Source organism: Odontomachus brunneus, unplaced genomic scaffold, assembly GCF_010583005.1.
Source record: "Odontomachus brunneus isolate Ranch 3 - 2012 unplaced genomic scaffold, Obru_v1 Obru_scaffold_125, whole genome shotgun sequence".
NCBI classification, from domain to species: Eukaryota; Metazoa; Arthropoda; class Insecta; order Hymenoptera; family Formicidae; genus Odontomachus; species Odontomachus brunneus.
In genome coordinates this window covers 576,591-594,407 of record NW_022639575.1, presented here as the reverse complement: position 1 = coordinate 594,407, position 17,817 = coordinate 576,591, and the positions used below count along the sequence as shown (strand labels likewise).

General features: G+C 44.4%; 2 protein-coding genes across 4 annotated transcripts in view; both read right to left on the bottom strand.

Annotated features, from left to right (window-relative positions):
• The window catches only part of LOC116849731 (polypyrimidine tract-binding protein 1), a 622,962-nt gene that overhangs the window by 338,870 nt on the left and 266,275 nt on the right, over window positions 1-17,817 (bottom strand). The gene's annotated exons all lie outside the window — the stretch shown is intronic.
• Window positions 1-17,817, bottom strand: part of LOC116849742 — a 175,149-nt gene that overhangs the window by 24,946 nt on the left and 132,386 nt on the right. The window contains exon 4 of the mRNA XM_032827187.1: window positions 15,526-15,687. Within this exon, the coding sequence (XP_032683078.1) occupies window positions 15,526-15,687 (162 nt within the window). The remainder of the gene's footprint in view (window positions 1-15,525; window positions 15,688-17,817) is intronic.

Here is a 17,817-nt window from a genome sequence, read left to right as displayed (position 1 = left end):
TACCGTTTTGCGATATTCGCAATAATTATCGAGATATTAATTGTGGAAAATTTGTGAATAATCATGCAGGATATGAGTTATAATAGCGACGACTGCCGTCGTGTACTTATACTTTAGGTCAAATTGAACAAAAAAGTCCTCTACCATTTTGCAAATAATCACATAGATTTTTAATTATTAATTAAAGAAGATGAGTGAATTATCACGCAAAATCGTGCAATAATTTTCTTTAATTAATAATTAAAAATCTATGTGATTATTTGGAAAATGGTAGAGGACTTTTTTGTTCAATTTGATCTAAAGTATAAGTACACGACGATAGTCGGCGCTACTATAACTCATTTACCATATTCTGCATGATTATTTACAATTAATATCTACAATTAATTTTTCATTTACAATTAATATCTACAATTAATTTTTCTACAATTAATATCTCGATAATTATTGCGAATATCGCAAAACGGTATAGGACTTTTATGTTCACCTCAACTTGTTCTACGTCCCTACAAAATGCCCGGAGGAGAGTGTGAGACACCCTGTATATTGATGCATATATTCTGTTAGAAGTTTAAATATTCGTATTTAAAGACAAACAATAAGTATAATAAAACAATAAGAATGCTCAGATTTAGGTACGTGAAAATTTTGATACTTTTACCTTAAAGGACACCGGGGCTAGTTGGCAAAACCGGTTATTTCTATTATTTTCTAATAAATGTTACAGAATTAAACAAGCAAGATTTTTAAACATGTCAACAAAGATGGTTTTCCTTGCTTGCTTGATTCTGAGATTTGTTAAAAAACAATAGAAATCATTAATTTTGCCAATTTACTTCGAGAACCAAAGCCCCGGTAATCTCTCCTACTACTAAAAAAACCATTACTCAATTTATGTTCCTTATTTAAAATAGTGGTTACAACAACTTCTTGATAATGGCCTTAAAATATACTCGTGACAAATTTGAGAGAATCCTATTATTATATGTTCAGAAGAATTTGTTCTCTACACAAAAATATTATAAAACTTTGTTGAAGAAAATGTTGACTCGACTCTCCGAGTCGAATTTTTCCTTTGATCTCATATTCTTCATTGAAATGCTGAACTAGGATGCCGAATGTCGTTCGAACAAATTTGACGCTTATGACGAGAGCTCATGACAGATTTGCGGATGTATAAACTTACGAAATACTTGAAGCAAGTAATATTTACTCGGATGCAGTATGTACTCCTCTTCGTGTGTGTGTGTGTGTGTGTGTGTGTGTGTGTGTGTGTGTGTGTATGCGAATATTTACGTATACTCCCAACCGGAAAAGTATACCGAATCGACGAAAGCATGTGCTCCGATAAATCTCGAGCCAAATATTTCACAGCGGAAATTCCATCTGGACCTCCGCCGCGTTTTCCCGTCGCTGCACTTTCACACATATATATTTGAAGTTGTTCTGTTTTCCCTTTTTTTTTTAATCACAGGTCCCAGTTCTCGAATTAATTAATGGAAAAATACTTTATCAAGTTATCATCGATGCGCCTCGATCGTTCGCTGGCCGAAAGCTATCAACCTCCGCACACCAGCCCGCGCAGGCACAAACGCCACTTTTTTCACATCGCCGCTAATAACCATGATACAGTAGAAACGCGGGACATTCGGCGCAACGAATATGTTACGTATTAAATTACTCCGCAGCCAGTTGTGTGACACACGTGCACCCGGGACCGTCTCTGCGCGCGATTTATGACAGGTATATGTATATATTTTTCGAATATATTCATAGCGCGTGCTAAATAAACATTACCGCAATTTATGGGGCGTATATTTGGAAAAATCTGCCCGCCATCAATCGCGGATGATTACTCGCTAATGGAAGCGCAGAGCGGGAACACACACTCCGCCGCGTGGAAAAATACTCTGTCGCGCTTAACCATTTTTCGCCAGTCGGCGCGATTTAATATCCTATGCGTATATCGCACGATCAGGACGAACAGAGAGGCGCCATCGATCTTCGTCGTCCCCGAAGCGAAGATCGTACGGTAGAAGACAGAGCCTACGACGGGAGAGCCTTTTTATCGGCGCTCTCTCGCATACAGAAACGCGCGGCTCAACCCGAAATCTCCCTAACGCAGCGGACATTAATATTTTCGAAGCTGTGCAGCCGCGCATGTACTTTCAGGACAAACCTGCTGCTGCGAGAGATCGTTCCGACGAGACAGCGTTTATTCACGATAATCCGACCCTCGACGGTTATCTAAAGTCGGCGGCATCGGGAAAAATGAAGCTCGCGCAGATTGAGAGCAAGTAACCGCCGCGTCAGCTATGGCTGGCGAGGAGATGATAACAATAATACTGCGGGAGAGATAGATAGATAGATAGGAGAGAGACAGAGAGAGAGAGAGAGGGAGAGTGGATCCAGATATTTTTCGGAAACGACGGCACATGCCACATCGATCAGAGAACGAGAAGATTCCGGATGTCCAAAAAGGATGTGCGAATAAACAACAGCCGGTGTAGGTTGTCGATTTTAACGCGAGACCATGGGATATAAAACAAACGAGGAGAGCGGCAAAAACAAACGCGACGTTTATGCGACGTTATCACGTCCATCAGGGCAATTAATGGACTCTCTCTCTCTCCCTCTTTCTCTCTCTCTGTCTCTTTCTCGCAGAGTTCTCGGTACCGGTCGGCGCGCGTTTACTCTGGCGTTTCATTTTGACGAACGTCATTAATTTTTAGCGGGCGCGCGCCCGTGTCGCGTTACATCTTTTCGGCACTTTGTTAACGATAATTAAAATTAATTGAGACCGGTATCGAGTTGATGGGCGAGCGAACGACGGGCCTCGCACCGGGCGATTTTTATATCTCGCGTCACTTTTACGCGGCGTTAATTAAAAACAAAATATATTTTTTCACAAAGCTAGAGAGAGAAAGAAAGAGGGAGACGACAACGAAGCGCTCCGCGGCTTTTCGCAAAAAAATAATGAACAATGACGCGCAATTATCCCCGGTTCATTTAGCAGTGCTCTCTCTCTCTCTTCCCTCCCTCTCTCTCTCTCTCATCCCACCCAATTACTCGGCGAGTACGCAAACTTTCGCAAATTATTCCGTATATAATGAAATAACATCGTAATTATGCGTAATGCGATAGCTGTTTTCATTACGTGTAATGCAATACACGCGACGGCTATCTCACTTCCGTTATCGTTATTATCAGGCCGGGCTTCGTTCGCGCTCACCCTAAAAGCGCCCGGCATTTGCAAGCCAAATTCACCGCAAATGAGCATTAAGTTCAGTCGATTTAGGCCGACCGAGTCTCTTTTTCCAAATTTGGATTTTTACCCGCCTGTCGCGCGCGCGCGGCAGACGCGCAACAATTCTCCGCGGATACGGCGAAGATGTGGAAGGGTAAACCTGCGAAAGAACATCCAAATCTTCGAAGAATATCCAAAAATGTGCTTTTTATCCTAGCGGAAAGTAAAATAATGGTCTTATAAGCCATTTAGCATTGGAGTAATTCACCATCATTTAAATTTGTCGATCGGACATTAAAACAAACTGCTGATACCGATATAAGCAACTACCACATCACAGTTTCAAAACAAAATGATTAAATTTTAAATTCTATATTATAGGAAAATACAACCTACCAGCTGCTTTATAAATCTAAGGCTGATATCCCCGATTTTTTTCTTAAACATTTTAAACAATTTTCTAAAACATTTTAAATATTAATCCTGGAATATCACACTTCGTTCAAGTTCCAACTTCACCACACTAGGTGTGATGTACCTAGCCACTTTCTACCATCAATATTTCCTCGGAATGTTGATATTTTGTAACATATTTTTTTTCTTAATATGAACATCAAAATATCAAGAATACGCCTATATCGTCAATTAGTCAATTATCGTGATTGAAGTTTTATAAAAAATGTTAGTTTTGCAAAAAGGCTGAATAGAAATTTCTCTCGCACGGGACAGATATCGGCGAGCGGATTGCACTTAATCGCTATAATCGCGCGCACGTCCCGAAGTTGCGGAGTTTCGTGGTTTTCGCTTGTCGTCGCAGCATCTTGAATGGATTGCGTTTCGGTGTTTGAGGCTCGCGCTCGTACACATATCACGTGAAATCGCATAAAAGCATCGACCAGGATTTCCATTAGTTTAATTAGGAGAAGGGCGAGAGGGGAGCGAGGGATAGTCGATGCCAACAGGGAGCCGCGTTTTCGGAGGGAGGAAGACTACAGCCGAGACAGCAACGACGAGGCAATTCCGCGAGGAGGGAAACTCACGCCCTATCGTTATCGAAGGGTAAACTCGAATGCACACACATATATTTGATGCGCGAACGCCTCGATGCGAGGATGAGAAGTAGCTCAAGAAATTCGGATCGCTCCCGCGACCTGCCGCGATCTCGCGCCCTCTCTGCCGCGTCTCGATAACGAGAGGAAACTCTAGGACGAATTATTCGCGCTGTTCGTTCGAGAAGGATGAGTCCTCATCCAAAGAGGCTTCGTCGATCTCGCGTCCGTGGGGGCGAATCGTCTCTCTGCGGGACATTTTTTAGATGAAAACCAACGCGTCCAATTGGCTGGCTCATCGATAGCCGAAAGGGATATCACGCGAAAAGGAACCGTACAGAGACGACGGGGAGTCGGCCTCGGGAACCGAACCAGAGCTCTGTGCCGCTCATCGTCGTTCGGCGAGCTTGCAACTGGTCGATTCGCAATATTCCGGTAACCCGCGCTGGAGTATTCGTTCTCGTCGTTGAAGAGGATCGTCGATAACTCGCGCCGCCTCTCGGCCGAAACGTTCAATTCGACAGGAAAATTCTGTGGCATGGCATTCGCATCGCGAGAAACGCGGAGGATTCTGTGATATTCGTTCAGTGCGAGACGGGAGCCCGAAACGCCGTCGAAATCACGTCTGGTCACCGCAAAAGAAAGAAAAGAGAGCTAGAAGAGGGATGGTGATATCGAAAGGACACGCGTCGGGGGAAGAGAGGGTGAATCCCATTTCCATGGAAATCGTAAATCGGCCTTCCGGCGGTCAGGTGTGTAATTAAAAAGCCGCATGCATTCGTAACGACTCGCATTGTAAACTCCCGGCGCGACGCGGGAAGAAGGCTGGGGAACGGTCGGACGGAGAACGAAACGTCATCGACGCTGGGTGGAAGCAGCCAACGTTAGTGGTGATGGTTACGGCTCTGGAGAAATAGAGGGCAGGGCACGGATCCATTCTGAGAGCTGCCGCCGTCTCCTCTATCGCAACTTCGCCAAAAGCTCGTCTACGAGTGAACAAAACGGCAAGCTGCACACACACAAAGAGAAAGAGAGAGAGAGAGAGAGAGAGAGAGAGAGAGAGAGAGAGAAATAGGAGAGGATAGGGAGGGAAAGGAAGAACAGAGAGAGAGGGGAAAGGGAGAGTGTGAAAAAGAAGAGAGAGAGAACACGTGGCCTACAAACACAAAGCACTGGAAATGCCTCCGCACGTGTTTGAGAGAGAGAGAGAGAGAGAGAGAGAGAGAGAGAAGTGGGAGAGGGAGAGAGGAAGGAGGAGGCAGAGAGAGTCTAACAATGGTTATTGTTTCGAAGGCCGTTCGCTGTGTACCCGGGCTAATAAAATAGGGAAGAGGAGCCCGCGAGCGGGCGCGAGCACTGGCTGGGAGCAAACGCGGAAACACGGAGAACGAGGGTGGCCGGGAAGGCAAGAGTTGGAAAGGGACGAACGCGGCCTCGAGCGGGAGACAAAGATCGGCAATGCAAGAGCGGAAGCAACGAGGCGATATGAGCGCCAAATACGAATTGGAGCCATCCGAGTTCATCCGCATCGTTGTGGTACCGACACACAGGGGGTGAAAAGATTGCGCTTATATCCCTTCCCCGTGAGGGCTTTTTGCCGCTCGCAATTGCGCGCGATGTTTATCAAGGAGCTTACGCGGAACGGGCGAGCGGTAGCGATTGTTTGTTTCGAGCACCCTCGCGTTTTCGCGGACGAGCGCGCTCCATGGACGCGATCATTGCGCCCCGGATACGCAGCCCCGCCTCGCTCCATTATTACGCGTCATTATATCTCGTTAAGAGTTGGGCGATTTTCTCCTGCTCGCTGATGGGAACCATCGCCTCCATTAAAGAGGAGGCTGGCTCTCGCCTGCTTAGGTGAAGATAGGCGGCCCCCGATCGAAATAAGAAAGTTGTATCCTCGCGCGCGCGAATTTCGGGAGGAAGCGGCGAAAGATGGATGGGCCGAGATACGTCGTTAGCCGTTTGAACATTAAATTATCGAGACGCGAACAATGCTTGATCGATTGTGATGGATCCGTTCGTTCGTTCGTTTAACAGGCACACTTGGCCCGAGCATGTCATTACGCACGTTCGCGGTTACGCCATATCAATTAAGAATCGATTGTCGGGGAACTCTCTGCGACGTTTCGCTCTGCGACGTTTAACTTTCGTTATCGCGCATTCCTTTTCATCCTTGGGTAGGGGAGAACAGAGCTACATAACCCCAGAAATATGTTGCTCGTGTGCTTTTTTTTAGTATTTATCTTGAGAGAAATAATAGATGTAAAATCGCGAAATGGTCCTTTTAGAACACAAATTCCCGTGTTTCATTAAAGTCGGAATAATATTACAGTTAAGAAATAGAAAAAAACTAATTTGGTAATAGTAAATTTTCGAGAAATTTTCTATTAGAAAAAAAGATAGTATTATCACACCGCTCTTAATATCTCTGCTATTAAATTTGTAACAAAATATTGTGTTTTTTAAACAAAGGTTTTAAATCTAATTTAGTGAGAAAGGGTAGCCACATTTTTATAAATATCATCCTAAGTAGTAAACATTACATAAATTTGAATCTAAAATTAAACAATCTTTGACAAATATAATTATTAAATTTTTAATTTAAAATATTGATTATTAACAAAATTATTGTATAAAATATAAGCAGTTATAATACCACTTTTTCCTCTAATATTCTCCATAAAATTAAGCAATATGTTACTAGCTAGAGTGAAACTTCATGCAAGTGTATGATACACTGTTTCTGCTAATAAAAGTAATTTTCACTTATAAAACAATTGAAATAGAACGTATGGGCTGACGAAGTAAAGGCCCATATTTAAAGGCCAGCAGAAGAGCTGTAGAAATCTCTCGCGGAAACTCTGCAACTACTAATCAGAGTACATATTTTATGCGTGACCTTTTTACCCTGCACTACTGGATTATTTGTCCCGGTATCAAGGTAAGATGTTGCTGCGTGTTCCTATTTTGGTTATTACAAAACAATATAAAACAGTCAACAAAATCATGGCAGCTATTACTACATAGAAGAAGGTTGCCTCTATCATGTTTATAGAGTCAATCACAACAATCAGTGATCTGGAAAGTTGTAACCTCAAAATTTTAAAATATAGGTCATCCCGGTCTACTCTATTCATTCGAAACATTCGCGAGACTCGCGAGAGATAAATCGGCGCGATGGAGACATTCTCCCGTGAGAACGATAATAAGAAGAAACGAAGACGACCGGGGGTGGATAGTGGATGAGGAACGAATCGAGTCTGCGGACGTAATAAGGGATCCATTCGAAGTTTATAAACTGAATATTATTGAGATACACTAGCCGGGGCGGTAGCGAGGCGCCATGACAGTGAGCGATGAGGTGCCTCGCGGTTCTCCGATTTTCTATTAAATGCCGATTTATTTATGGAATATTCAATGCGACGTGTCTCGGGAGGGTGTGGGGCGGAGGGGCGAGACGGAAGGGGGCTGAGCCGACGTGGAAAATTCAGATCAACGCCCGCTACTGTCGTCCTCGCCGTCGTCGTGTCGAGGAATTTTTCGCGGGCGACCCCTGAATTCGTCAAGCAACCCCGAACGTGCTTCCTGCACGTTCTCGAAAACCGAGAGAGAAAGTACATCCGTCGCTGGGCTCGAGCGGGACGAGCAAAGATAAGAGAGGAGTAGTGCAGGAAGTTATGCGTTCGATTACTCTCAATATTGTACTCAGAGAAAAAGATATGGTGATGGCAACTGTCAAGCTGACAATTATAGAAGTTTTGTATGCACAGAATTAACGCATACAATTTAATGAACTGTTTTGCAGTTATTATAACTAAAGCTTTAAGCAGTAACCGCAAAATTGTTGATAGTTTATATGCATTATAATTTTACATACAAAATTCGTGTAGTTGAGCATCAACTCTGTCCACCTCTGCTGCCTTCAAACAATGCAGGAAAATGTTGTTTTCAAAGGTTTTATGGTTTCGAGATGTAACGTAGTAACAATGATTTTTTTTCTGAATGGAAGTATGCAGGAGATTTCAAAGTTGCCTTAATTTTTTTAATGGAATCATATATTTTTTTTCTAATACAAATTGTCAGATCATATTCTGCGTAAAATAAAAAGTATCAGAGTAAAATTATGGAAAAGTGAGTACTTTCTGAAATATTTTTTTTTCATTTCAATCTGATACTTTTACAAAATAGGAAATATCTCGTAAAATATACATTTTTTGGTATCCTCACCTTCATACTTTTGTACGTAGAATGATGAGTGAAATAGATTGTTGCAGAAGTATCACAGGGAAACCATAAAAAAACTTGCGTTGCATTTCGCAAATACATTAAAATTAATATCGCCGATCGATTTCTTTTATCATTCTAGGTGGAAAAGTGTCTAGGCGAGGATGTCGAGGAAATTAATAGTTTGCAAGTTATTTCACGTTTTACATAAAAAATATCAGAGAAATATGAATGAAAAACATTTCGAAAGGTATATATTTCTTGACACAATTTTACCCCAATACTTTTATACGTAAAATTTCATCATAGGCATTGATATGTATTAGAGAAACCATATGCAATTCCACTGGAAAAATTTAAGGTGACCTTAAAATCTCCTACATACGTCCACTCACAAGAGAATCATTGTTACCACGTTACGTCTCCCTCAAAATCGTAAAACTTTTTGTAGCCACTATTTTCCTATATTATCTGAAATAGCGGAGATACTTGAACAGAATTATTGCCTCATCCTGTATAGTTGCCATCGCCATGTTTTTCTCTGAGTGAACCTACGAGAATAGTCGCCGGGGACGAATTAAATATACAAAAAATAAATCGGAGTAAAAAATAAATCTCGATAGGCCGCAACGTTGTTAGTCGCTCGGAGTTAGTCAATTTTACAGGAAGGTACGATTGATTTCCTCGTTGGACGAAGTCGCGATCCATCCATACACGAGGTCGAATAAGAATCGAGAGTGAATAATTGACAGGCGCTCGGCCTCGAAGATCGCGGGAAACGTAATGCGTAATTGAATTAGATATTCCAGGCGGAAGGAATCGGAGGCGAAAGAGTCGGAGAGGAGAGACGACCGGTCGTTCATCGGCCCCACCGCGCTGGCCAGAGACCCGGAGGACTCGTCGAATTTCGGGCAATATTGTCGATTGTCCCGACGTGTTTCGACGACAATAACCTGCTCGAGACGACAATAACGCGCTCCCGGGGGCAAAGGACTCCCGATCGAGCATGCAGCACGACGTGTCCGGCCCTAATTCCTCTGTTTGCGTATGCAAACGAAGAGACCAGGTCACCGCGACGGGGTGCCGGGATATTCATGCGCATTCTGCCGTCCTCTTCGTTTTGTCGCGCAACCGTGTACAATAACGGCGCGTGGGCGCATTTGCAGCAACCACCGAAACGAACGTTCGACTCGATAAGAGAGTCTACGCGACGACAAGACAACGAACGTAATAAAAGAGACAAGAGCACGCGCGCCACTTTGGCGCCGCTTTCTTCAGCTCGAAATAAAATAGAGGAACGTTTAGCAGAACGCGACGACTATCGCGAAAAGACAGGGAAAAAGGGAGAGAAGAATAAAAAAAAAAAGGGGAAAGAATAATGAAAAAGGGAGAGGAAGGCAGAGCCGCTGGTGGTACACGGGCGAGGTCGCAGTGGAAATTAATTCGTTGCTCCCCGCAACAATCAAATCGCCCTGAATTTGATACGTGCGCGCCGCTCACGCTCGCAGTCGGCGATGCGTGCGCCTGACAGGTGGGCGATGCGGTGCGCGGGGCGCAGGTGGAAATAATACGAATGACGTCAGAGCGCCTCGGGGGAGGAAACAGGGGATAGAGAGAGAGAGAGAGAGAGAGAGAGAGAAGCCCTCCTGCACGGTGCGCCCAACCATGTGTGCGAAACTGACTGGCCCGGGCGAGCGATTATCGCAAAGAAAATACGCGAGGCCGACTGGAAAGGATGACAGCACGACTCCGCCTCGTCTTCTCTCGATTCGCTTCGACTCGGACAGCGACGGTCGCGCACGCTGAAAGTGGCCTTTGTGGAACAACGCGGCGCGTGCCCTTTGGGCGCGCCGTCGGTGTACGAAAAATCCTCCCGGCCGAACGGAACTGATCAAAGTGCGACACGCGTGGGATATCGATCAACCCCTGCCCTCCACATAATCTTCGCTGCGCGAAACATCAAGGGGGACCCGCGCCGGCTGGCCCATCCGCGAGAACGGCAGGGCGAGAGCACGGTGGCCTCTCCGCAGAATTCGATTCTGAACGTTCGCGTGCGTGGCCGCCACAACCGCGGCGGTGAGAATGCGCAACCTAAGGGGGGGGGGAGGGCAGGGGGAAAGGAAGAGCCGAGGACGAGCGAATAATTTCGTACAAAGTTCGCGCACCCCTGAAAACTCGCAGGATCCGTTCGACGGACCTTTTACCCTCGCGTATCAAGGGCCGCGGTACGCAGTCGCGTTACCCTCCATTTAATCAGACGCGAGATTGATGTTAATATAATATAAATATTAATCAGACGAGACAAAAAGATTAGGACGCGCGGGAGGGCAGGTTAAGGGAATAAGAATCTTCGCCGGAGGTTAGCCGCGAAAGCGAACGAGAGATAGGGAGGAGAAAGCGCCTCTTGGAGAGAGTCTCGCGCGGAGCACCGGCGGGCATTGTGTATTAAAATTAAGGGAATACATTAAGCGAGTTAATGTTATTCAGCTTTTTGTTCGCGGCGCTTCTATAGAAGAGCGGTCGGCCCGTGCACCCTTTTGCCGGCAGCCCGAAAACACCCCCGCCCTTTCATTCCCCTTTCCGACGGGAATCCGCGCGCGCGTTGCCCACCACTCACCATGGAGGAGTGAAGGAGAAGAGAGAAGAGGAGAGCCGGGGCGAACTTCTTTGCATCGGACACGTTGAAAGCCCTGTACTGGGTGTCTCGAAATCGCCTGCGTTGCTCGACGCGACGGGTCAGAGAGTATTTCCCCGAGATTTGCGTACGAGAAATGCACAAATTATAAATCGACTCCTGAGACACGCGGAATTGACTTCGCTTCCAAGAGAAGCGGCGGGCCCTTTCACTTCGAACGCGTTTCATTTCGACGAGATCAAAGATACTCGGACGCAGACACGTGAGCGCGAGGCATTTCTCCAAGGCTTCGCTTATTGATTCACGCTCAAAATAGTTCAATTAAGGCAAAGAAAATCGCGCAAGACACAATAGCTACAGGAAAGAGGCGAAAGGTTATGTCGAAAACAGTGACGTCAATGTGAATGTTCGGGTTTGTTGTTACTCGAGAAAAACAGTGTTAGTGTCACGAAAATTACAGTTCCTTTCGATGCTAACTACACTTTTTCTTGTGGTTTTAACGAAAAAATAGTAACAGCAACATGCACATAAAGTCATTAACACTTCCTAAAAAAATAATGTTTCTACTGACTGTAATTCTTTCATTGTGCGATTATATTTACAATAAGAGAAAAAATATCTAAAAAATAAAAAATATTTTTCTAGTGGCTACTAATAACATATTTATTTGAATATATTATTTAACAATTGTTTTCATGGAAAACTAAAAGTTGATAGCAATCTATTATTAAATAATTGTTTTCATAAAAAAACTAAGATTTTAAGTAAATGTACATTTTCTTATTTGTAAAAAATATTTCATATCATTACAAGTAAATTAGCGTCATTAGTATTCACACGTTGAATAAATATTTTTTACTTACATTTTTTTCAGTGTACAAACACCAGACACTTTTCCCTCAATGTTAGCACTCTGGTATTCCAGTGTGTTGTTAATTTCAGATGTTACCTGATTATAGATTTTTCGAGTGATGAAAGATATCTAACAAATGCGTTGCAGACTCGCAATGCTACGTACTGCCCGCGAGTTGCGGATACCCAAGCATAGGAAACTCGGGTAATAATGGCAACACTAATCGATAAGAAAGGAAGAACGCGAGGGGGTGTGTATTCCGGATTGGCTCTTGATCTCTAACTACCTGTCGCTGAGCACCGCCTCATCTCGCCGCCTAAAAAGTTCCCTCTTACGCTTCGTGAGGGAAGCGGAGCGTGCCGTTTTACAACGACAAAGGTGAAGTTACATAAGCAGCCGACGTAATGAGATCTCACCTTTCGCGATCTCTCTCTCGCGGTATTCGAGACGAATCCTTATTTCATAGCGCGCACATCGGGAACGTAACTCCCGGTTTCGTCACGACTCCGCGACGCAAATCCCTTTCTTCTTCTTCTTCTGTCGTTCTCGTTAATTGGACAACGGGAAATTGCGAGCGAACAAAGGAATCGGCAAATATCGACGCCGCGAGGCAAGTCTGTCCGTGGCGAGCTGCCGCCGACATAATGTGACGTCTGTCTCTCGACATTGCTCGCCTCCTCGGACAGACCCGCATGGAAATTTCTTAGTTATTATTTTCCCAAATGTAGGCTCGATTTCAATCAGAATGCCCAACCTTGTCCCAAAAATTATCCCACTACGATACCAATCCTATTCTTGTCCCAAACATGGTTTTTGGGTGGAAACGGAAGTAGAAAACTCGAGCTTTCTTAAGTAATTTCTGCATTAGTTTCATCAATACAATAAAGACAACACAAATGTTTTCGCTGGTTTAAATTGTCTCATGTTAAAACGTAAAATAATATAATTGTACATCCAAAGATTATTTAACTTCTTATATTTGTAAGACAAAAAAATTTGTCAGATATTTATATATATTTTTTTATTTTCATAGCTCGAACGCTTTTTATTACAATTTTTTATAATAATTTTTTTCGCAAACACTTTGACTATTTACTTTTTACAAGTATGTTATAAGTATACTTATAACAAGTAGATACTTAAAGTATTTCATATACTTTGCTGAATTTTAGTTTAAAATGTAAACCAAAAAAAATTTTGGGAAAGAAAACGTTGGGGATGATAAAATTATATCTGTCTAGGTTTTTAACTTAGAGATTCATATGTTTAAAATATTACACTTCTAATCATAACTTGCATAGATTTTCCATTTGAAACCTATGATTTTTGTGGGAAATCAGGCTGGTTCCCATTCTAAAATATTTCCGATGTGGATTGTTCTATTTATATAGTTAAAATATGTATATACTTTTATTTATACAGTTAAAAGATAGTTTAAAATGTAAACCAGAAAAATCTTTGGGAGAACGTTAGGAATTACCAAAGAAGATCTGTCGTTTTCCATTTAGATTTGCATTTAAAATATTAACTTCCAACCAGATCCTGCATTTAGATTTTCTATCTAAAATCTATGATTATCGGGCTGGATCCCGATTTTAGACCCTAAAATATTTTCTATTTGGAATCCGATATTTTTCTGTCGGTTCGACACACGGCAGTAACTGTGAACGGTATTCGTCGCGAATTGGACACGGGCGGAAAATATTCGCACGCGAGTCCGGCCGATAAACGCGATAAATGCAACAAGGTAAACCACTAAACAGCAGTGATGCAATGCGGCTGCACGTTGGCATCGGCGAAACAACGCAAGGAAGTGGGCAACGAAATTCCGGAAAATTCGCAGCCGCGTGTTATAACGCTCGCGCGCGCGCAACGGCCGATGGAATCCAAGAATACCGCGCGCGGCCGATTATTAGCTCGCTTTCCCGCCGCACCGGAATTGTGAAAGCGAATCGGTCGATTATCCCGCGCGCGGGAATCCGCAGAGGATCCGCCGTTTTTATCACAGTCGCGTTTTACGTCGAGCTCTCTCTCTCGCGCTGGAAAATTGACGGACACTTTGCGCGACCGGATCCTCTTCGCAAACGTGAGATTTTATGCTCGTGAAGAGGAGTGGAGGAGAAACGGCCGGTGCGCTTCGACGGGGAAATTAATATCATAATGAAATACACAGAGATGTCCCCCGGCGAATTTACGATTGCACGAGCGTTATATCTCCGTCGTTGCGGTAATTCGAAGGTTTATTTCATCTCAACGTTGTGCCTCCCTGTGGGTGTATTTTCTGCGCCGTTTATTTTATCGACTTAACGTACTTCTGTACGTCTCCCTCGTATCTTTTCGCTGGGAGAGCAGTTATGAATACGAGTATCAGCTATTGCGTGAAATGACGTCGCGGCCTACGTGAAGTTAGCCCTTTCACCCTATTTCAAAAATTAAAAGGAAACTATTAGAGTTCTGACTGCCGGCATAGTTCTAGAGTCCTCCACAGCTACAATATTAAAAGCTAGAGTTATGGCGATTTTTCATTTCTCAAAAATACGGCCCTCTCCCCTTTCCTCAAAGGGCATCTTTGATTACTTTAATCGCCGAAACCATTTCTGAAATCAATTGAGAGCTCTACAATTATGCGGAGGACAATCAGAACTCTAATCATTTCCTTTTAATTTTGAAAATGGGAGGCTGGACTTCACACAGACCACGTCGTGACGTAAAGCACGGCGACGACACTGTACATGTGTGTGTGTGTGTGTGTGTAGCGCGCGACGCGGAAAATCGCCGAGTAAATTAGACGCGCCAAGAGCGCGCAAGCCCGTTAACCGATACATTATGCCCACCCCCCTCGTCGGAAGTATTTCGGACGGAATTTTAATTAATATCTCGCGGCTTGTACATAGGCCGCTCCCTCGCACCACACACGCGTACAGTGGCGGCGCTGCAACAAAAGCAGCCCATGGTCGAGAGTCGATATCATGATGTCCCACCAAAGAGCAACCCCGCCGCCGCTCGGAGGGTGCTTTTATGCTGGCACTAAAACGCGTCCCGATCGCCGCGAGGAAGGAAATGACGGAGAGAGAGAGAGAGAGAGAGAGAGAGAGAGAGAGAGAGAAAGAGAGGAAGAGAGAAGCGAGTTGCTTCAGCTGACTCTCGCAGCCGTGTAATCGCGCCTGTGGCGAGTTCGCGGTCGGTTCCTATGAGATGTTTTAATTCGCGAGCTCGAAATTGCTCTCTTAAAATTAATCAGTCAAACGTTACTGAGAACAGTGAATATATATTGATTTGCAGTTATAAGTATAGTACTAAAAGTGCTCAGTGCTATACTTATAACTGATATCAGTGCTTATTCACTGATTCACTTTAAGAGAGTGGGATTTTCAGTCCGGGGGGCCGAGAAAATCCACCCCCTGGTGGATTGTCGTGGGCCGAGATGAAAATCGCGGCCGACTCGGCAACGCGCGACGGTGAATCGGCGAGAGCAGTTCGTTCACCGAAATGCTCGCAGGACAAATCGACTCACCTTAATTCCGAGGGTCGCTGGCAGCATCCCGTAGTCCGCTATAGTTGGCAGCATAACAGGAGCGGGGGCTAGGTTTGCCATCATCATACTGTCTAAATTCTTCGCACGTATTTTCCGTTGATGTATCGAACACAGATCAATTCTATTGCCTATTAGACCTACCTGAAACACAAAGAGACAGAAAGGAACATTAAGTATGGAAGAACTTGATCTCGTGCGTGCGTTTTTAAGCCGCAATGTTGAGCCAAGCAGTCGCTTGGTACTCTCATAGAAATTTCTTAGTATTTCCCCAAATGCAGGTTCCATCAGAACGCCCAACTTTGTCCCAAAACAGATTACACGATATTAATTAAGAATCGCATTCTTTTTCCAAAATAAATTACCCCACTATGATACTAATTGGAAATCCCATTCTTGTTCCGAACATGAGTTCTCCGAATCGGAACAGAACTATTAAGGAAACTTTCTTATGTATTTTCTGCATTAGTTTCATTAATGCAATAAAGACAACATAAATGTTTTCTCTAGCTTATATTGTTTCACGTGTTAACGCATAAAATAACATATTTAAATAACATATAGAGGGTAGCCCGGCTCGATTTCACAATTTCTCGTGAGAACTGAAATGAACAAAAAAGTCCAATACCGTTTTACGAAAATCGCAATAATAATCGAGGTGTTAATTGTAGGAAATATGTATACTTGTGATGTATATATTCTATATGTAGAAGACTTGTATACTTTGAATAAATACGCATAATATTTCATATATTTTGCCCAATTTTAGTTAAAAAATGTAAATCAGAAAAGATCTTTGAGAAAACGTTGAAAATGACCAAATGGGGCCTATCTGAGTGTTTTCCATTTAAATTCGCATATTTAAAACTTACACTTCTAACCTGCATAGATTTCCCATCTGAAATTTATTATTATTGTGAGGAAATCGAGCTAGATTCTAACTAAATGCCAAAGTATTTTCTATGCAGGACCGAGGAAAATCGAGAGGTGGAAATTTAATCGTCAAATTGCCGAACAGCCAAGCATATCGCGGGATTCTTGGCCAAATAAATAAAAGTCCATACAACAGTTGCTCGTCGGAGTTTCACGCATGGCGAATATTCGCCGAACACATCCAAACTGCAAGAGGGAGAGGGAGAAAAGAGAGAGAGAGAGAGACCATCGTCACTTTGTCGCTAAATCGCCGAAACGCCAATCGATTCGTGTTACTCTACAAAGCATCGGTCGCGAGGGCTCCCTACAAAGGACTCAAATAGTTTCGCGGCCCCCAACTTTTCCATAAACCGGCAACACGCACCGTTGGCATTTCCGAACATAGTCCAAAACTCTCGAGGGTGTGCATGCACGCGGTGCACGAGTAAGAGAAAGAGAGAGAGAGACCACTCGCGGTTAAAATTTCGTCCTAAGCCCTGGTCCGCGTCGTGGTTGCTGTGTGTAGTTGCGCTTCAATTATACAAAGCACCTAATTACAAAATTAATCCATTAAGCCCGGTAGGGATCGGGCGGGGGTTAGGCTCGCGCCGGGACTCCCGAGCGCCAAGTTCGGGGCGGTCCCGATCGGATCGCGCGAAAGTCAACGAGCCGCGCGAAGATCACGCGATTGCGATTGCATTAGTTAATAAAGCCGACCGAGCGTGAAATCTGGCTTCTGCTAGCTGGCCTGATATCGAAGATCCGACGATGGGCGGAGCGATCGATCCAATTACTCTCGCATTACTCTCGAATTACTCTCGCGGAATACTCACGTAGTGGCCTGCGTGCGACGCCTGTGTGCCTTCAATCCGGACGCGCGTGGGTGGACACGACACGTGTCGAGAGAAGGGCCTTCTCTTTCCCCATATCTCTCGCAACGACGACGACGAGAAGGAGGAGAAGGAGACGAGACGCTCTCCCGCGCGTCCGACTTAAGCGAACTAACGCCACGACGTCATTATATACGACGGCGAAGCGCGAGGTGAGAGATGATGTCCGCGTCATGGCGTTTCGCCACGTTTGCGCGTCGTAACCGGGGGAGATCGGCGCGGAGGAGGCGAATCGTTTCGGATCTTCGATCCCAAGTCGAGGCGCAGTCACGTATCGCGCCGGCCTGAGCCGATCTAAGTGCTCTTCAATTACGCGGCGACGCAGGCAATTATGAGCGTAATCCTTTAAGATTTACATGGTAGGCACGGCGTAGGGGCGGAGGCGGACCTATGCTCAGAGAATCGGCTGGTACAAGCCGGGCGTGTAGCACTTCCGGCGGCTACGAAGCGCGGCAAACCCCCCCCCCCCCCC